At 51.0% G+C, this 21,184-nt stretch overlaps 1 protein-coding gene across 1 annotated transcript; it reads left to right on the top strand.

The window, feature by feature from the left end:
* The first annotated feature begins 16,820 nt into the window (after positions 1 to 16,820).
* GSTP1 (glutathione S-transferase pi 1) lies at positions 16,821 to 19,727 on the top strand. Its single transcript, XM_047071676.1, has 7 exons — positions 16,821 to 16,864; positions 17,242 to 17,277; positions 17,590 to 17,696; positions 17,807 to 17,894; positions 18,231 to 18,334; positions 18,987 to 19,094; positions 19,272 to 19,727. Coding segments are annotated over exons 1-7 (633 nt in total). The 5' UTR covers positions 16,821 to 16,863; the 3' UTR covers positions 19,461 to 19,727.
* The last annotated feature ends 1,457 nt before the right edge of the window (positions 19,728 to 21,184 follow it).

Consider the following 21,184-nt stretch of genomic DNA (forward strand, 5'->3'; position numbering starts at 1 on the left):
GGGCAGGGGACCAGGGCTTTCTCCAGCACCTCTTTCTCCTAAGAGCTGTCACCCCCGCATAAAGCGGAGCTCCTGGCCCCGAGACAGGGCATCACTGACAACTTTCAGCGAAGCTGGGGCCCACACCGGAGGCCCACAGATGCTCGGGGAAGTCACCGAAATGGGCTGGTTTTCAGTGGGGTCACTGAGGCTCCTCCCCTTTGCCCCACTGCAGGCTGCTGGGCCCACCCTGCAGAGGGGCACGGGGCTCTTTGGGGGCTCTCAAGGGCTTGAACGTGCCCCTGAGTGAGCAGTGCTGATGGGGGGTGCCACCCGGCCGAGCCTTCCCCGGAGGCCGTGTCGTGGGAAGTGTCGGCCCCAGGGTGCCGGCTGATGTTGGGGGAGCCCGGAGAGCTCCTGGCCCGACAGAGCAGAATGATCGTGTTCTAACTGGGGCGAGGCAGGAGGGCACTCGCTGACAGAGGCATCGGCGTGTGGGAAATATGAGGAGAGAGGGCGGGAGAGTTGGGGGGAGAGAGAAGCTCCAAACTGGATAAGAACAGAACTTCGAAGGTTATATGGAACCAGACCTTTCAATGATCTCAAAGTCACCCGGAAGGGTTTTTATGACTTTGGAGGGTTTGGTCAAGCTCTGGGATGGGCCCTTGATTCCTTCCGTGGGGACAGAAGGACCCCCCCCCCCCCGATGGAACACATTTCACGAGAAGGGTGGGAAGGAAAAGGCCCTGTCTGTGAGCTCCTTGGCCTGCTCTGCGGTGGGTGCCAACCACACGAGGCGCCCAGCTCACCTGGGGACACGTTCCAGGAGAGCCCGGCGGCTCCCACACCGGACCGGAATCACCTATTGGTGCCAGGATGTCAGGGCAGTGAGGGGATGACAGGGCGATGAGAGGTTGGTGAAGGTCGAAGCCTTCTCCAGGGGGCTGGGACCCAGGACTTCGGTCTGGGTCAAGGTCAGCAAACTTCTGTGAAGGGCGGATAGCAAATATTTTAAGCTTTGAGGACCACATGGTCTCTGCTACGGTTACTCATTTCTGCCCTCGAGGCACAAAAGCCGAGACAGATACCAGACAAACGAACGAGCGCGGCTGGCTTCCAACAAAACATTATTGATAAAAGGAACGTGATGAAAGCCTGCGGTCCACCGTATGCCGACCTTTGGTCTGGATGGCGAATGAGCACAGTAACGTCTCCTGCCATGACATGAGCCCAGGGGCAAGTGAAACGAGACCAAATAAGGAAGACGTACCCCCTCCTGGGGGCTGATGGCTGTTTTGACACCGTGTGTGTGGCTGGTGGTGTGTGTAGGCGTGCGTGTGCCTGCGTGTGTGGACGTCTGGGGGGGTGTGTTCGTGTGTGTGGGCAGGACGGGGCGTGGCTAGCCGTGGCAACAACAAGATGCCAGGGGGAGGCAGCAGCTGGCCTTAGGTTCTCGCCATTCCCTAGCGTCGCTGAGAGGTCGCCATTGCCACATCCCGACTTTAGAACCGGTTTCCCCAGGGTTATACTGGGGCTGCAAAACCTCTGTTGGGCGAGGCACTGGGGAAAAGAGTGGAGACCTCCCCACAAGCCCCCAGGAAGGCACCTTAGTGGGGTCACCCCCACCCCGACAGTGCGCTTCCCCGAGGGTCTGCTAAAGCTGCAGAGGCCAGCCAATGAAGGAAGGATGATCTTTCGCTGCATGGGGCTGGGCCAACTGGACCTCCACGTGCAAGAACATGAACTCCAACCCGCATTTCACATCATACGTAACATTCAAAATGATCCCCGATGCAAATGTGAAATCCCAACTTCCATAAACTTCTAGAAGAAAGCATAAGATAATTCGTGTGGTGTTTGCCTTAGGCAAAGATGTCTTGGATGAGACCCCAAAACCATGATCCACATAATTTAAATGTTGATGGATTTTACCTCATCAAAATTAAAAACTTTAAAGCTCAATTAAGAAAAGAAGCTCTGTTAACTCTGTTAAGAAAGTGGAAAGGCAAAGCATAGACTGGGAGGAAAGATTTATAAACCTTTATCCAATAAGGACTACATCCAGGGTATATGAAAAACTCTCGCGGCGCGCCTGGGTGGCTCAGTCGATTAAGCGACCGACTTCGGCTCAGGTCATGATCTCATGGTTTGTGAGTTCCAGCCCCACGTCGGGCTCTGTGCTGATGGCTCAGAGCCTGGAGCCTGCTTCGGATTCTGTGTCTCCCTCGCTCTCTGCCCCTCCCCTGCTCACGCTTTGTCTCTTTCCATCTCTCAAAAATGAATAAACGTTAAAAAAATTTAAAAACAAATAAAACCCTCTCAAAGCCCAATAATAAAACGAACAATCGAATTAAAAATGGCCAGAAGATCGGAAAGGACACGTCGACAAAGAAGATACATTCATGGCAAATAAGAGTGAAAGTTGAAAGGGCATTCAACGTCATTAGCCCTTAGGGAAATGCAAACCAAAACCACAGTGAGACAAAATTGCAAACCTATTACTAGAATGGCGAGGGCAAAAGTTGAAATCACTGTGTGCTGATGAGGCTTGAGACAGAAAGTGGAATTCTTTTTTTTTTTTAAGTATATTTATTTATTTTTGAGAGAGAGACAGATGGGGCGGGAGTGGAGAGAGACAGAGAGAGAGAGAGAGAGAGAGAGAGAACGTGGGGGAGGGGCAGAGAGAGAGGGAGAGAGAATCCCAACCAGGCTCTGCATCACCGGTGCTTGATGTGGGGCTTGAACTCACAAACCGCGAGATCATGACCGCAAGTCCAGCACTTAATGGACTGAGCCACCCCGGCACCCCTATAGCAAGTGGAATTCATACACACTGTTGCTGAAAATGTGAAATGGTGCTGCCACTTTGGAAAACAGATCGGCAGCACGTTCCAAGGTTAAACACGCTTACCAGATGGCCCAGCAATCTTTCCTCTTGTTTTTTTTTACCTAAGACAGGTGAAAAATTATGTTCATTTAGAAACTTGCATGCAGGGGCGCCTGGCTGGCTCAATCGGTGAAGAGTCTGACATCAAAAAAAAGAGAAGAAGAAAAAAGAAATGTTCTAGATCTTCATGGTAGGGATGGCTTTTGTCCAAACTCATAGAACCGTGTACAAAAAGGATACATTTTGTGACCTGTAAACCGTATCTCAATAAAAAATCTTTTAGTGTTGCATTGAGTGAAAGAAGTCGGACACTTACTGATTGTACTGATGTGATGTTTGAGAAAAAGCAAAACTAACCTATGGTGATGGAAGTCAAAGCCGTGGTTATTTACAGAGGGTGGGGATCAACTAGAAAGTGCCCGAGGGGACTTCCAAGATGACGAATGTGTTACGATTTGGTTTGCCAGTGGCTACATGAGTACGTACATTTATCACAATGCGCGTATTTGTACACTTAAACATCTGTACATCTTACTGAATATAAATCGCTTCCTTTTTCTTAAAGGTGCAGAAGTATTTTTTTTTAAGGGTGAGGAAAGATATTCCAATCCAAACGAACATGAATAAAAAGAAAGCCAAGACAGGAATCTTCATATATGACTGATTTAATATGTGAAGCAATATAATTCATAACAATCATAAAGGACAAATGAGAATGTTACAAGCGCATACAATATACCACAGACAAAGATAAAAACACTTCGATGAAAGCAATATAGCCTTACACGATGGAAGTTAAGCCTGGTAGAATTTCAGGGAGACACAGAGAAGCCAACAGCCCTACCACAACCCTCTCATATACAGAGAGAACAAACATGCAAAAGAAATAAACACTGGGGTGCCTGGGGGCTCAGTCGGTGGAGCATCGGACTTTGGCTCAGGTCATGATCCCACTGTCTGTGAGTTCGAGCCCCGCGTTGGGCTCTGTGCTGACAGTTCAGAGCCTGGAGCCTGCTTCACATTCTGCATCTCCCTCTCTCTCTGCTCCTCCCCTGCTCATGCTGTCTCTCTGTCTGTCTGTCTGTCTGTCTCTCTCAAAAATAAACAAACATTAAAAAAACATTAAAAGAGCATTGACAGAGTAGGAGAAGGTATTTTGTAATGCCGGAAGCCAGTAAGACACTACTATCTGGAATAAACAGAGAACTGCAAACCAACAGAAAGTAAGCAGCAAATCCAATAGAAAACAGGATACGAAGGGGCAGTTTCCAACAAACATAATCCAACGAGCGTGTGAGGAGATGATGGTAAACCTTCATAATGAGAGATGCACGACTGAAAACAATAGCAGACACTCCACCTGCTGGACCGGCGAATGTTCCGGAACCACTAAGCCTGCGTGTTGGGGGTTCTGTGGGGCCGGACTCAGCCTGCAGAACAGCAGAAGAGCTGGGAGCAAGCAGTGGGCTGGTCTGGGAGGGCAACCTGGCTCTACTGATGGGGAATCAGGTGTGGAGGGATCCAGGCGCACTTGCCCGCGGGCCGTGAGCACGAAGTGTGGGGAGCACATACACACAGATGGCGGGGGTTGGTGGAACCCAGCACAGAATGGCGATGGTGGAGGAATGGGCGCCAGAAACGCCTAGCACTTGCTAAAGGTACTTGTGAAAAGGGAGGGCCCGGTGTCCCCTCGTCCAGATAGATTAAAAAAAGAAAAAAGCATTCTCAAGAGGTGCCCCCTTCCCACTTAGGGGAGTGACACAGGTTCCATCTAAACTCAGCGTGTTTCAGTCGAAGAACTGAGATGATTTAGAGAAAATTGGTCAGTAGATGGCATCGGGACCATGACTATAACAAGAACCACGAAGGCGGTATGGGTGTGAGAGCGTGAGCGTGTGTTGCGTGCAGGGAAGGAGGGAGTGCCTGTCTTTGTGAAGAGACCATTGTGGCAACAAGTGTCTACACGCAAGGTCTACGTGCATAAAGAACACCTCATTTAAAGGTTTTAGTTTTCGCTGGGTGTGAACCTACTTAAAAAATATATATTATTTTTAAGTAATCTCTATGCCCGAGGTGGAGATCGAACTCGCAACCCCCGAGATCGAGTCCCACGCTCTAATGTCTGAGCCAGCCAGGCACCCCAAGAACACCTCATTTTATTTTATTTTTCAAAGTCTATTTATTTTGAGAGAGAGAGAGTGCAGGGCGTTCACGCACCTGTGCGCGAGCGAGAAGAGGGGCAGAGAGAGAGAGAATCCCCAGCAGTCTCCACCCTGTCATTGCAGAGCCCCGGAGGTGGGGCTCGAGCTCATCAACCCATGAGATCATGACCTGGGCCGGAATCCAGAGTCGGGCGCTTAACCCACTGAGCCACCCAGGCGCCCCCAGGGGCACCTCATTTTAAATGGAGTTGGGAGGCCACAAGGGGGCGCTGTCATGCCCCCACCACTGGCCATCAATTGCAACCCTGGAGGAAGAGAGGGGCCTTACGTTTCTGGAAGGAAGAAGCTAACACCCTACTAGCACCTGGGAGATTTTCTCCTCAATCAGCAACAGCCCAGCCAACAGGAAAACACCACCACTCCGAACTCTCCTTTCCTCCAAAGCAGCCCCTCCCAACCCCTTCCTTTTCTCTATAAAGTAGCATTCCTCTCCTTTGTTCCGGGCGTACCTGTGGGTTTTACCGTAGCTTGCTTATCCCAAATTGCAATTCTTTGCCATTCCTGAATAAATCCATTTTAATGGTAAAATAACTGGCTTATTTTTCAAAAATTTTAAAAATATTTATTTATTTTTGCGCGAGAAAGAGAGAGAGAATGAGCAGGGGAAAGGCAGAGAGAGCAGGAGAGGCAGAATCTGAAGCAGGCTCCAGGCTCCGAGCTGTCAGCCCAGAGCCCGACTCGGGGCTCAAACTCATGAAGCGTGAGATCATGACCGGAGCCGGAAGTTGGATGCTTATCCGACTGAGGCACCCAGGTGCCCCCGGCGGTCTTATTTTTAAGGCTGATGTTACTTGGTGATCAGAGATGGGATCCAGAGAAGAGTCCCAACAACTCCAAGGTTGGTGAGCAAACCCGGTTCGGAGCCCAGAGCTCCCTGCCACGGAGGTTGAGGGTAAGCTTCTCCTGGGCCCAAACGCCACTCCCTTTGCACTTGGAGCTCTCCAGGCTTGACTCAGCATCTGTTTAAAGGCTTTTTCTATATGGTGAGTGCTCACTTTTCTGAACCTCTGGTTCTGAGTAAGGGGATCCCTGCTGTCTAAACTCTTTCGAGAGAGCCCTCCTGTTTGGACCCTCCCCAGCTTTATGTTTGAAAACCATGCTCCCTCCTACTGTGCATTTTCACCTATATGGGCCCACTTAGCTCAAGATAATTTAGAAGTTCAGTGGCCATTATGGGAAGCTTTCAATCTCCCCAAATTGTTTTTTTTTCTCAAAACTAAATTAGAAAGCTACAGCTCCAAAATTAAACAAACTGAATGGGATGGCTTTTTTAATTGGTACCTTGAGGCTTCCAAATGTTTGCCAGATTCTAAAATTGCCTCTTTGCAAAATACTATTTCTAAATTAACTGGGGTAAGCAAACAGTTGAAGGAAGTCAAGTGGCTTCTGAGACCTCCCCCCCCTTGTCTCTGGAGAAAACGACAGCCACCTTGTGCTGAGGCCCCACCTGTGGGATCATTCCTCTGTCTTCTCTGCACCCCCTCCCTGATTCTAATCCTTTCACTGAACTTCTTTTTTCCTCTGAACCCCTTCCCATTCCCTCTTCTGAACCTATTAAAACCTGTCCTTTTCAAGTTTGTTTGGTTGTTTGTTTGTTTAGAGAGCGAATGAGAGAGCGTGCCTGTGAGTGTGGGAGGGGCGGAGAGAGAGGGAGAGAGAGAGAATCCCAAGAAGGCTCTACCCTGTCAGTGCAGAGCCCAACGTGGGGCTCGATCTCATGAACCGTGAGATCATGACCTGAGCCAAAATCAAGACTCGGGTGGTTAACCAACTGAGCCAACCAGGCACCCCAAAACCCATCCTTTTAAAATTAAGTCTTCCAAGGATCCAAATAAACCTCAAATTTCTAATTTTCCCTGAACTAAAGCTGAACTGCAAGCCATAGTTAAAGAGTTTCCCAGAGTAAAAGTGGAAGAGGAAAGAAAGCTTCCAAATTCATTCTACAAGGCCAGCATTACCCCGATACCAAAACCAGATAAAGACACTACAAAAAAGAAAACAACAGGCCAATATCTCTGATGAATGTAGATGCAGAAATCCATAACAAAATATTAGCAAACTGAACCCAGCAACATAGTTTAAAGACATTATTTACCATGATCAATTGAGATTTATTCCAGGGAGGCAAGGGTGGTTCAATATTCACAATCAACACGATACATCACATCAACAAGAGAAAGGATAAAAACCATATGATCATTTCAATAGATGCAGAAAAAGCATTTGACCAAGTACATCGATTGATGATAAAAACCCTCATCAAAGTAGATTTAGAGGGATCACACCTCAACATAATAAGGACCATATATGAAAAACCCACAGCTATCATACTCAGTGGTGACAAACTGAGAGCTTTTCCCCTAAGATCAGGAACAAGACACGAATGTTCACTCTCACCACTTTCACTCAACATAGTACTGGAAGTCCTAGCCACAGAAATCAGACAAGGAAAAGAAATAAGAGGCATCCAAACTGGCAATGACGAATAAAATTTTCACTACTTGCAGATGCCATGATACCATATAAAGAAAACCCTAAAGTCTCCACCAAAGACTAGTAGAACTGATAAATGAATTCAGTAAAGTTGCAGGAGTCGAAATCAACATACAGAAATCTGTTGCATTCCTCTACACCAATATGAAGTAACAGAAAGGGCCATTAAGAAAACAATCCAGTGGTGCCTGGGGGGCTGAGCCGGGTAAGAGTCCAACTTTGGCACAAGTCATGATCTCATGATGCGTGGTTTAGAGCTCCACGTGTCAGCTCTGTGCTGACAGCTCGGAGCCTGGAGCCTGTTTCCGATTCTGCATCTCCCTCTCTCTCTGCCCCTCCCCCACTCATGCTCTGTCTCTCTCTCTCTTGAAAACATTAAAAAAAAAGGAAACAACCCCCCAAAAGAAAAGAAAACAATCCCACTTACAATCACACCAAAAATAATAAAATATCTAGGAATGAACGTAACCAAGGAGGTGAAGACCTGCGCACCAAAAACTATTAAACACTGATGAAAGAAATTGAAGATGGCACAAACAAATGGGAAGATATACCATGCTCATGGATTGGAAGAATGAAATATTGTTAAAATGTCCACACTACCCAAAGCAATGTACAGATTTAATGCAATCCCTACCAAAACACCAACAGCAAGCTTCACAGAACTAGGATAATCTTAAAATGTGTATGGAACCACAAAAGACGCTTAATAGCCAAAGCAATCTGGAAAAAGAAAACCAAAACTGGAGGTATCGCCACTCCATATTTCAAGATACACTACAAAGCTGTGGTAATCAAAACAGTGTGGTATTGGGGCGCCTGGGTGGCTCAGTCGGTTGAGCGTCTGACGTCGGCTCAGGTCATGATCTCACAGTCTGCGAGTTCGAGCCCCGTGTCAGGCTCTGTGCTGACAGCTCAGAGCCTGGAACCTGCTTCGGATTCTGTGTCTCCCTCTCTGTCTGACCCTCCCCTGCTCATGCTCGGTCTCTCTCGGTCTCAAAAATAAATAAAAACATTAAAAAAAAAAACAGTGTGGTACTGGCATAAAAATAGATACATTTGTCAATGAAACAGAATAGAGAGCCCAGAAATAAACCCACAATTATATGGTCAATTAATCCTTGACAAAGAATACGACAATGGGAAAAAGGCAGACTTTTCAAAAAAAACGGTGTTGGGAAAACTGGACAGCAATGTGCAAAAGAATGACACTGGATTGTTTTCTTACACCATACACAAAAATAGACTCAAAATGGATTAAAGACCTAAATGTGAGACCTGAAACCATAAAATCTCTAGAACATGGGTAGTAATTTCTTTAACATCAGCCATAGAAACATTTTTCTAGATATATTTCCTTTGGCAAGGAAGATAAAAGCAAAACTAAATTATTGGGACTACAGCAAAATACAAAGTTGTTTTTTTTTTTTTTTCCACAGGGAAGGAAACTATCAACAAAACAAAAAGACAATCCACTGAATGGCAGGAGATACTCGCAAATGATACACCTGATAAGGGGCTAATATCCAAAATACATAAAGAACTTACACAACTCAATATCAAAAAAGACAAATAATCCAATTAAAAATGGGTAGAAGGCATGAGTAGATATTTTTCCAAAGAAAACATACAGATGTGCAACAGACACATGAAAAGATGCTCAACTTTCCAACTTAGCTTCTCAGATTGTATCAATTAGTCCACATGCTTGTTGGCGAGGGTCAGGTCCGATATTGGCTGAAACTTGCCCAATGGGAAATCCTAAAAGAGATTTAGAGAATCAGACGCCTAACTTTTGGCAAGATGTCTGAACACTCACTGGAAATTTCCACCAAGCAATTACAGTAGCTTTTCCTAAGCCCGTTGTTTGGAACAAAATTCAGACTTGCACGCAAAAACGTGATAAACCTGTTCACAACTATTACAATCAACTGCAGCTTGTTGTCTTCGATTTTTTTTTTAATGTTTATTTTTGAGAGAATGAGGGAGTGCAAGCAGGAGAGGGGCAGAGAGAGAGGGAGAAGCTGAATCCGAAGCAGGCTCTGGGCTCTGAGCTGTCAGCACAGAGCCTGATGCGGGGCTCGAACCCACGAACCGCGAGATCCTGAACTGAGCCGAAGTCAGACGCTTAACTGACTGAGCCACCCAGGCGCCCCCAACTGCAGATTGTTTTTAAGGAGAATTCTGGTCTTCCTTTGGAGGTCGAATCCACTCGGGTAGCTTTCAATTCTGTTTGTTAATAGGCTGACTCAGGATCAGTCTCTTCTCTTTCAAAGGACCAGACGGAATGGGAAACCATGTCCCCTCTGAATCCAGTTAATCTAAATAAATAAATAAATAAATAAATAAACAAACTTAAATTAAAAAAATTTTTTTTTAATGTTTATTTATTTTTGAGACAGAGAGAGACAGAGCATGAACGGGGGAGGGGCAGAGAGAGAGGGAGACACAGAATCGGAAACAGGCTCCAGGCTCCGAGCCGTCAGCCCAGAGCCCGACGCGGGGCTCGAACTCACGGACCGCGAGATCGTGACCTGAGCTGAAGTCGGACGCTCAACCGACTGAGCCACCCAGGCGCCCCTAACTTAAATTTTTTTAATGATTTATATAGTGGGGGTTTCTAACAAACCTCAACGGATTTCTGTCTCTAAACCTTTTCCCTTCTGTTTAGATCCTTTAAGAGGTATCTGCCCCTTTCTCCTTAGTTCCTCCACCCTGATTCAGTCATTGGGCTGAGGTTTCTTGGGAAAAAGTATCAGGCTGGAGTTTCCTTCTCTAAAAAGGAGAAACAGTTCTAGAATTTGACAGTAGCAATCAAAGAAGCCAAACAGGTGAATCAAATGACCCTTCATCATTTTTTTAAATGTGTATTTATTTATTTTGAGAGACAGAGAGACACAGAGAGAATCCCAAGCAGGCTCCATGCTGCTAGCTCAGAGCCCAACCTGGGGCTCGATCTCATGATCTAAGCTGAAATCAAGAGTCAGACGCTTAACTGATTGAGCCACTCAGGTGCCCTGACCCTTCAACAGATTTTATTTGCTCCATTGCTGATGGCACTGGAGCTAACTCCAAGGACACTAATCAGTCACCACCCTCTACCACCAGTCAAGTCTTCGACTCGTATTGACAGAATCCACCGTGTATCTCCCATTAAGATTCAAATAGATCCTTCAAACCTGCCCCCAGAATGAATCAATCCTATAAAAAGAAAAATCCCTTCAAGGCATCAGGCCCATAATAAAATATTATAAGGCTCAGGGCCTCACTATCCCCTGCACTGGTCCCTGTCATAGCCCTGTTTTACCTGAAGCCCCAGTGGTCAAGAATGGAAGTTTGTCCAAGACCTGCGAGCCATAAACAATAATGTTGTCTCTCAGCACCCTGCTGTTTCCAATCCCCATACTTTAGAGGCCTCCATCCCCACTGAAAGCAAATTGTTCACTGTGATCAATTTACGTAGCACGTGCTTCAGAAGCCCTGTGGATAAGGCCAACCAGGATCTTTTTGCCTTCACTTGGGAAGGAGAACAATACACCCGGACAGTAATGCCCCAGGGTTTCGCAGAAGGTCCGTACTTTCCACGCAACTTTTTTTTTCTTTTTTTGAGACAGAGAGAGACAGAGCATGAACGGGGGAGGAGCAGAGAGCGAGGGAGACACAGAATCCGAAGCAGGCTCCAGGCTCTGAGCCATCAGCCCAGAGCCCGACACGGGGCTCGAACTCACAGACTGTTGAGATCGTGACCCGAGCCGAAGTCGGACGCTTAACCGACTGAGCCACCCAGGCGCCCCTCCACGCAACTTAAAGGCTGATTTGGATGATAGAAAGTTTTCTGTTCTCTCTCTCTCTGATTAAAAAAAAAAAAAGGTTTTCTGTACACCCTACTTTGTTACCATATGTACATAATTTACTTGTCTGCTCTCCTCAAACCTCTTCAAAGGAAGACAGCGTCCACTTGCTAAAACTTTAAGCCAAAAGGGACATTAAATTCTCTCTCTAAGAAAATTGCAGTTTGCTCAAAACCAGGTTCAATATTTAGGGCACCTGATCTTGGAACAGGGGCTACACTGAGATCTAGAGAGGGTTCATGGCATCCTGACCTCCCCCAAACCCCAAACTAAGCCCCATTTATGATTAGATGCCACATGCTTGTGTCTAGTCTGGCTGTTAGTAAGGTTCCTGTGCATGCCAGACTCGACTTCCTGGAGGCCAAAGGAGACCATCTTGCTGATATTTCTACCAAAAATGCTCAAGGAAACCAAGAGCCAAACCTCTGTCATGGTCCAAAGGGATGTTCTTCCAAACGATAATCTAGAAAAATTTGACAAGAGATGCCTAAGAATTGGCCCCAGAGAGGGGAAAACAATATTGAAAATCTAATCATTGTTGGTTAAGAAGAGATGGACTATAGCCTGGGCCAAATACAATCTAGTCCTTCCAGACTCTCAAATTCCCATTATTGACCATAGTGCATACTTCAAATCGTTGGTCTACTGATAAAATGATAGCCTGTTTGAACCAACACTGGTAAGGAAGTATTAATAAGGTCACCAAAAAAAAAAAAAAATGCTCACCTCACTTGTCATACCTCACGTCTTCCAAAATACAATCCTGGGATGGCCATCCATACCAACTCTGGGCGTTTAAAATTGCCCAATGGACCTTTCCAGGCTTGGCAGATGGACTTTATCTAGAATGCCCCATCTCATGGATATAAATACGTTTCAGTTATGGTTTGCATGTTTTCTCACTGGACTGAAGTTTTCCTTGTAGATAGGCTAAGGCCTCTTTTGTTGCCAAAATCCTATTAAAAAGGTTTTTCCTGCTTGGGGAACCCCTCCCATGCTTCACAATGGTCGGGGAACTTATTTCACCGGTCAGGTGCCCTGAGAGGGTTGTGCTGTTCAGGCAGTTCTACAACACTTTGACCATGCAATATCAACTTTAGTCCTCAGGGCTAATCAACACACTAACGCATCATCAAGACTCAACTGGAGGGCGCCTGGGTGGCTCAGTTGGTTACGCGCCCGACTTCAGCTCAGGTCATGGTCTCGAGGTTCATGGATTCGAGCCCCACATCGGGCTCTGTGCTGACAGCTCAGAGCCTGGAGCCTGCTTCCGATTCTGTGTCTCCCTCTCTCTCTGCCCCTCCCCTACTTATGCTCTCTTTCTCTCAAAAATAAGTAAACATTAACAAAATTTTTTTAAAACCTCATTGGCAAAATTTATAGAGACCCCTCAACTATCTTCGCCCAGAACATTGCCCTTGGTCCTTCTAAATCTTGGATCTGCCCCCTTTGGAACTCATAGACTTTCATCCTTTGAGGTAGTCACAAGGTGCCCAATGTGCTTTGCCCCTGCCTCCTTTGATCCACAGCTAGTAAAAGGAGATATATGTCAATATTCTAAAGGCCCAATTGCTTCTATTGAAAGCAATCATGCTTTGGTAGAACAACCTTTTTTTATTTGTTTATTTTTTTTTAACATCTATTTATTTGAAGGAGACAGAGCGTGAGTGGGGGAAGAACAGAGAGAGACACAGAATCCAAAGCAGGCTCCAGGGTCAGAGCCATCGGCACAGAGCCCGATGTGGGGCTCGAACCCACAGACCATGAGATCATGACCCAAGCCGAAGTCGGATGCCCAACCAACTGAGCCACCCAGGCGCCCCAGGTAGAGCAACCTTTTTACAGCACACTCCAGGGAGATGAGGATATTAACCCTCACACCTTGCAACACCGAGATTGTTTCCTCTATCGGAAAAGACACGTCCACAACGATTCTCTTCAACTTCATTGGGAGGACTCCTACCAGGTACCGTTAGCTAACCCTAGTGTCTCCAAACATCAGGGAATTGACTCCTGATTCACGTGTTACATCTGAAGAAAGCACCAGGGTGCCTGGGTGCCTCAGTCGGTTAAGCGGCTGACTTTGGCTTGGGTCATGATCTCGTGGTTCGTGAGTTTGAGCCCCACATCATGCTCAGTGCTGACAGTGTGGAGCCTACTTGGGATTCTCTCTCTGCCCCTCTCCCACTTGTGCTCTCTTTTTCAAATCAGATAAATGAACTTAATAAATAAAGAAAGCACCAAGGCCCAGTCGGACCTGCACATGGATTGGTGACCTGAACGTAAAGATTTCCAGTAATTGAAGCAGACGACATCCAGTGGAGACAGCTTTCCCAAGATGAGTGGGCCAGGCCTGTGTGCCCCTGTCTCACTGTTGTGTCTTACTATGTTTTCTCCAGACAGATAACACTCCCATCTGATTTCCCAATCTACTGCAAAAAGGGGAAACCTCTCTGATCGTCGGATTTGTCTCCAGAAACCTCCATCTGTTTATGACAACAGCGATCCCTTAGTTCACTCTTTAAGTGAATTCACCAGAATCCCAAGTTCCACTGTGTGCCTAGATTGTTCCTGAGGTCCCTTTTATAAGGTTAGAGTACTGAACCCACCAAACCCCATTCCTTGCTTCAATGTAACCCTCCCCTGGGATGGGAAAGCAAGATCTCTCAAATATATATAAATATAAATAATATCTGCCTGCCATCTATCTATCATCTATCTATCTATCTCCAAGTGTATCTATCGTGGGGCAGCCAATATAAATAGGGCCATTTGTCAGCTTACTGACACACCCATACATCTAGGTACTCTTTTAACACGTAATAATGCAGCATCGAAGTCTTGGCTGAAGAGTGCTAATTCTGTATACAGGTCAAGGGGTCCATAGACGGTGCTTGTGAGGGAGCCTTATGCACACCCCCCGGCTACTCCTCTAAATGTGGGGTTTCTGACAATGATGCCCGGGCTGGGGCAACGCCTTGTCTTGACAGCTGGAGGCTAAAAGGGCAACGTGCTCTTGCCGTGTTTACGATTCTATTTTCTTTTCGTAACAAATCAGAAACCCCTCATTGATCTGTGCCATTTCTTCTCCACGGCTGCCTTGAACAGGAGCTCCCAGGAGACGGACAGGATTCCGAGTTTGCTTCCCCAGGCAACTTTTCTCCCCAGGGTTGGAGTAAGTGCGAATGAGAACGTGATTGGAAATCTCTCCCTAACGTCAAGAGAGCAGGCCAATTCCGCAGCAAATACAGGAGCAGCCGGTTAACGAGCACTTAACTCGTTGTCTAAGACGATTGCATAGCCCTTGATTATCTCCTTGCCGAACAAGGAAGCAGCTGTGTGATAGCAAACACCATCTCCTGGCTGCATGTAGATACATGCCTCAGGGGACGTAGAAACCCAATTGCACAAAATTAGGGCTACAGCAAATTGCACCTGATTCCCCGTGGTCCTTTGTTTTTTTATTGGCTACCTTTGGCCCTCCCGTCCCGTCTCCCCCTTATTGGGGTGATGGTAGGGTGGTCCAGAGTTGACGGCCAACAGAGAGTCCTTGAAGATGTCTTTGGTGCAAAAAGGTGATTTTATTAAAGCACGGGGATAGGACCCAGGGGCAGGAAGAGCTGCGCTAGGGTCCTGATGGGTAACTGATTATATCCCCTCAGGTTGGGAGGGGGTCAGGAATAGAATAAGTCTCTAAGGAATTTTGGAAGCAAGGTTTCCAGGGCCTTGAGGGGCTAGCTGTTGCTAGGGAAACACCATTTATTACCATTTAATAAGACCTCAGTCATGAGACCCTTTAGCTATGTGGGGGGTGGGGGGGCATAAGCTTGGAGTATGATTGTCAGCATATATATTGGGGCAGCTGAGATTTAAAAAAAAGACAGGATCCTGGACGTTAGGCTAGTGTTAGGCTAGGGTTTTCTCTTGTCCCAGCAAAGTGTCATCATTGAGGCCAATGAGGTCCTAGAGGGAGGTTTCAAGGACTTGTCAATGGGCTGTAGGCAGTAAGGGAATTTAATTTTTCATTTGCCTTAGTTTCCCACATTACCATGGCAAGCACTTAAACCCCTCTCCTTTGTTCTTGGGTAGCCAGGAGTGTCCGAGGAATATCACATATATTCTGCCGGGGTGTGTGTGTGTGTGTGTGTGTGTGTGTGTGTGTGCGCGCGCCAGCCTGTATTTAATCCTCAGATTGCCCCAAGCTCCGTCATCACCTTCAGGCCTAGGGGCACAACTCAGAACCATCATACAATTTAGGATTGTCATGTTGCCTTTAATTACGTTTTATGTTTCATAGCATTACTTTTAAGTTTTGTAGCCGTTGCATGTCAAATCATTGTAGAAATGATGTACCCAATAAGGTGATGCCATTCAATGCTTTGAGATGATCTCCAACCTGAACGACTTTGAAAAGATACAGACTCCACAGAGGAAATGCCTGAGAGTCCTCCCTTCTACCCTCCTGGTTACAGATGTGGCGTCAGGGGTTTCCCATCTGTGTACTTTCCCTCCAATGTGGGACATGCCACCCGGGAAGGGTCCTTCCTGGCAGGAAGGGACAAAAAACCCACTGAATTTGGAAAATGGGACTCTTGATCATGGATGCTTTTGGAGTGGGGAGAGGAAGGAGATTTTGATCAAAAGGGTTCCCCCTTTTGTGAGACTGAATAAAGAAAACCTCATGTAAAATAGGGGAGGGGGGGGACCTCTCTGCCAGAACACTCCTCCTCAGTTGCAGACCCCACAGGAAGCCTCTTTTTTTTTTTTACTCTCCCAGCGGGAGGAAAATAACCATTTTCTCCTCTCCTCCTCCAACAGCCCAGCCAATGAAAATCCATCACCCCCTCTTTTCTTCCAATAGAGTTTCTTTCAAAGCAGCCCCTCTCCGCTCCCTCCTGTTTCTCTAAAAAGTAGAGTTCCTGTCCTTTGTTCCCTGGGCTTGCCTGTGGTTTTCCCATAGCTTGCTTGTCCCGAATAACACTTCTCTGCTGTTCCCGAATAAACCCATTTTGCCGGTAAAATAACCGCCCGTTTTGTTTTTCTGGTCGACAAAGGCTTTGTGCCTCTGAGGTCTGTGAACCAAGCGGGGAAAGCAGCTGCGGTGGGCAAACGCGAAGGGCTCTGGAAGAATCCGGCCGCTGGTGCGCTGGCGCTGGCCGGGGAGTCATCAGCGCCGGGCCGCTGTCGAGCACAAACTTCGGGCCACCTGTAGGGGGCGGCGGGCGGGCTGGCAGGGCCTCCGGCCGGTGTGACGGTGGGCTGGGGGCACCCGCGGGGCTCGGGACCGGGGCTTCCGGGGCGCCGTGAGTCAGCATCGGGGTGGAGCGGGACGGGGATGGGCGGGACAACCCTTATAAGGCTGGAGGCCGGGCCGGGCCTGAGCTCCGCCGCCGCCACCGCCGCCTGAGCCGCCGCTGTCCGCGCTGCAACCAGTGAGTCCCCCCGCTTGGGCCTCCGGGGGAGGGGGGGGGGGCGCTTCCAGAGGCCTCGGGGCGCTCCCGGCTGGAGGCCGGACCCTCCCCCCCCCCCAGCTTCGGGACAGAGTTCCTGGAAGGCCCTGCACCCCCGCCCCCCCTTGCCACCCCCGCGCGGGGATGGGGATCCAGGGGACCCACGACGCCAGCGGCGCGCGGTTGGCTCTCCGGGGCGGGGGCGGGGGGCTCGGCGCCTCCAGCGCAGAGACCTGCTCCCACGGTCCCCGGAGCGCCCAGAGCCGGCAAGGGGACCCCAGGGAGGACGGATTGGCGCTCTCTCCCGTCCGTAATCGCCTCCTCCCAGACCCTAACAGACTTCTCTCCGTCCGCTCCAGTGCCGCCCTACACCATTGTCTACTTCCCGGTCCGAGGTAGGCGCCCTGTGACTGGCAGCCGGGGGAGGCAGAGGTTGGGGCTGCAGCCCACGCCCCTCGCCCACCTGGGGAGCACCCCAAGACCCCCACCCCGCCCCTCCATCATGTGGGTACTAGCTAGGAAGGGCCTCCTTCCCTGCTCCCCTGCGCTCCCTAGGCTCGAATATCCGCTCTCTCCACCTTGGCCCGTCCCCTCCGTAGTGTCCAGGGGGGGTCGTCATCGGAGTCCCTGCCTCCACGGCCCCTCCCCAGGGTGCTCTGAGGCTGGGGTCTCCCCGCATCCCCCCACCCTGTCCTCCCCTCCCCCAGGGCGCTGCGAGGCCATGCGCATGCTGCTGGCCGACCAGGGCCAGAGCTGGAAGGAAGAGGTGGTGACCAAGGAGACCTGGCTGCAGGGCCCGCTCAAGGCCTCCTGTGTGAGTGGCTGCCGTGCCCAGAGGGGGGCCAGGGGCTGGGCAGCTGCGGGGGGGGGGGGCAGCCAAGCTCCGCATCTCTGACGGAGCTGTGCCGCCCCCCCCACCCCCAGCTGTACGGGCAGCTCCCCAAGTTCCAGGACGGAGACCTCACTCTGTACCAGTCCAACGCCATCCTGCGACACCTGGGGCGCACCCTTGGTGAGTCTTGAGGCTGCAGGTGGCAGGGCGGGGGGGGGGGGGCAAGCATCAGCCAGTGTTCCCACACATCTCCTGGTTACCCCCCTCTGAACCTCCTCCGTTTAAATCAAGCCGCCTGGTGAGCCCTGTGGGATGGTGGAAACAGAGGCACGAGGAGGTTATCTAACTTGCCCCCAGTCAAGCCTGGGTCTGCCTCCTGCTGAGCTCTGAGCGCCTACCGGGCGTCAGGACCGGCCTTCCGTCCTTCCTTCTCCACGGCTGTGCCCACAGGCAGCCACATGGCCTGCCAGTGGCATGTCAGATGCCCAGTCATGCTTTGGCTGACTTTCTCCCCAGGGCTGTACGGGAAGGACCAGCGCGAGGCAGCCCTGGTGGACGTGGTGAATGACGGGGTGGAGGACCTTCGCTGCAAATACATCACCCTTGTCTACACCAACTATGTGAGCCCGGGCGCCAGGGCTGGGCACGGTGGAGTACAAAGAAAGGCTTGCCTCCCTCCGGCCTGGGAGGGCTGGGCTTCTTAGTGGCGGGGGAGGGGAAGGATTTGTAGCCAGCTTCTGGAAGCAGGCGCTTGCCCTTTGAGGTGCAGAAAATATCCTGACTTGGAGCACGTCTGAGGACCTGGGGCCAGTTTTGCAGGGCATGTGTGTGGCCGTGGGGGAGGGAGAGGGAGCGTGGCAGGAGTTGGCACTGGAGGGGCAAGAGGCCCAGATCCTCGGGGCCTCGAACTGGCTGGCTAGATAGTCCCCTGATGGCAGTGGGGAACCATCGAGGCATCTTCAGCAGGGCCGGGTATGGGTGTGAGATCTAGAAGGATCTTCCAAGACCTCTGGAGTAGATTGGTGGGAGACCACGGCAGAGGCGGAGGGGGGGGGGGTGGGGTAAAGAAGAATCCACGGCTGAGCTGGACAGGATGTGGTGCGGCCCTGGGGATGGGAAGCGAGCAGGGGGGCACTGGGGCTCCGGCCCGGGCGGGTGGTGATTCACGAAATAGGGCGAAAAGAAGGGGGCGTCTCAGGGCTGGGGCAGAGGCTGGGGTGGGCGGCAGCGTGCGGGTCAGGAGGGTAACACGCGGTGGTGTCTTTCCGGCAGGAGGCAGGCAAGAAGGAATATGTGGAGGCACTGCCGGGGCACCTGAAGCCTTTCGAGACGCTGCTGTCCCAGAACCAGGGGGGCCAGGCCTTCATCATGGGCGACCAGGTGAGCGTCTGGCTCCGTCCTGCCCCTCTGCACCACCCCCTTCTGGCGGAGGGGAAACGGGTGCAGAGGGAACTCAGGAACCCGTGGCTCAGCAGAACGGGGCGGACTTAGGGAAAGGCTCAGACTCCTTGGCTCCCACGCTCCCGCCTGCTGAGTCCCTTGCCCCCCGCCCTGCAGATCTCCTTCGTAGACTACAACCTGCTGGACTTGCTGCTGATTCACCAGGTCCTGGCCCCCGGCTGCCTGGACTCCCTCCCCCTGCTCTCGGCCTATGTGGCGCGCCTCAGCGCCCGGCCCAAGCTCAAGGCCTTCCTGGCCTCCCCTGAGCACGTGAACCGTCCCATCAACGGCAACGGGAAGCAGTGAGAGTTGGCAGGACCCTCGGCGGGAGGTGGGGGCTGCCTGCCTCCCTTTCCTGGGGACCGATAAAATTTCCAAGCGAGAAGCATTGCTGGGAGCATTCGGTTTCCTGGGGAGGGGCTCTCGCAGCCTCGACAGTCAGGTTTGAGGGAGGGATGGGGCAGCCAGCTAGGACGCTGGAGTCCTAAAACACATGGGTGTATCTTCTTAGGGCCTTCAACCCAGTCTGCTGAGCTCCAGGAACAGGAATAAAGAGACCAAAAAAATTAAAAAGAGCAGTAAGAGAAATGAACTACGGTTTCTGCGCCGGAGATGCCCACAGTCTAGAGAGAGAGAAGAGGCTCGCTTAGTATAAAATGCTTTCTGGTTTCAGCAGGGCCACCTGCCACAGGGCCTCCACCCGGGGCGGGTAGGAGCTGAGTAGCTGTGTGCGGCCCGGGCTGGGTCAGTGGGAGGAGGGGCAGTCACTGCTGTTCCGGGGGGGGGCCCTCCCGGCTCCCCCCTGCGTCTCGGACACAGGAGCAACCCTGCGCGATCCACTGGCTCTCCCACCGCCTTGTCTCACCATCCACATTCCCCGGGGCAGAGGGTGACATGCGAAAACGACCCTTGCCAGGGGGTGGGGCCTCTGACGCATTCCAGTCGGCGGTGGGCTGGGCGCAGGGTGGGCAAATCAGTCCCGGGGCGGCCGCTGCCCCTGCGAGATCCCAGCGCTGTCCTCCCCTGCCTCCAGGACAGGTGATGGCAGCCTGGGCCCCGTGTAAGGACGACGTGGAGCAGAGCCCCCGCTAAAGTGTGGCGAACACGTGATGTGATTGAGCAACGACCCTGCGGTTTTACGCTGCTGGCATTTTAGAGCTGTTGTTACTGCAGCATAATCTGACCCATCCCGTCTGATCCCTCCTTTGTTCTCAGGCTAAGGGAATCGGGTCAACTCCCAGCGTCATCCTGCCTCTGCAGGGGTGCGGGGAGGGGTTCAGAGAGAGGGCCGTGGGACTACCTCCCCCCCCACCCCCGCCCCACGCTGAGACCAGGCCCCTCTGGCTCCCCCAGACCGGACCCTGAGAGCGGTCAGTGACGGTCAGCTAGAATCCCCTCATTTGGTGGTGGAGGAAGACCCTGAGCTAAGGGAAGCCTCTGGAAGCTGAAGGGCCCAGCCCTCTCCTTGGCACGGACATTCGGCAGCAGGCCGGAAGGTGGCACAGATAGGTGGGCCCTGTCCGAGGACCGTGGGCACACTGAGGGTGCTCCTGCGGGGCAGCGCCTGGGCCCGGCCGGGTGATTTGGCCACCGGTCGGGGGAGAGCCCAGGGGGACTTCAGAGCTAGGCCGGGCCCGCTCCTTCCGCCCTTCCTCGGGCAGCACGTTGCCCTCGCACATCTTGTCCTCCGCATCCCGAAGAGCCCGGCCCCGTGGACCGACGGAGACCGGTCTGCCCTCCTTTTTCCTCCACATCAGCACCTTACGTTCCTCTTCTGGGAGCCACGGGCCTAGCTGCCTTCTCGAGCAGCAAATGGGAGTGAGCGGTGCTCTTCACTCAGACTTGCTGGCGAGGGGGTTGGCTGCTCACTTGTGTTTGGCAGAGACTCAGCAGGCAGGGGAGAGGGAGGGCTTCGTGCGGGGATAAAGGGAGGCTTCGGGTGTGCCCTGAATGGAGGCTGCTGGCCTGGGGAAGCAGTGAGCGGGCTCGGGAGAACTGGGGGGGGGGGGAGCAGAGGTGGCTTTTTCTGG

Source organism: Lynx rufus, unplaced genomic scaffold (genome assembly GCF_022079265.1).
Source record: "Lynx rufus isolate CCGP_SWC_20201006 ecotype Redwood Valley unplaced genomic scaffold, mLynRuf1.p SCAF_9, whole genome shotgun sequence".
NCBI classification, from domain to species: domain Eukaryota; kingdom Metazoa; phylum Chordata; class Mammalia; order Carnivora; family Felidae; genus Lynx; species Lynx rufus.

Excerpts from the sequence above, each read along its gene's own strand:
- GSTP1 (XM_047071676.1), top strand. Across the intron at positions 17,895-18,230 it reads ACACCTGGGGCGCACCCTTG|GGCTGTACGGGAAGGACCAG; the intron begins GTGAGTCTTGAG and ends CTTTCTCCCCAG. Across the intron at positions 19,095-19,271 it reads CCTTCATCATGGGCGACCAG|ATCTCCTTCGTAGACTACAA; the intron begins GTGAGCGTCTGG and ends CCCGCCCTGCAG.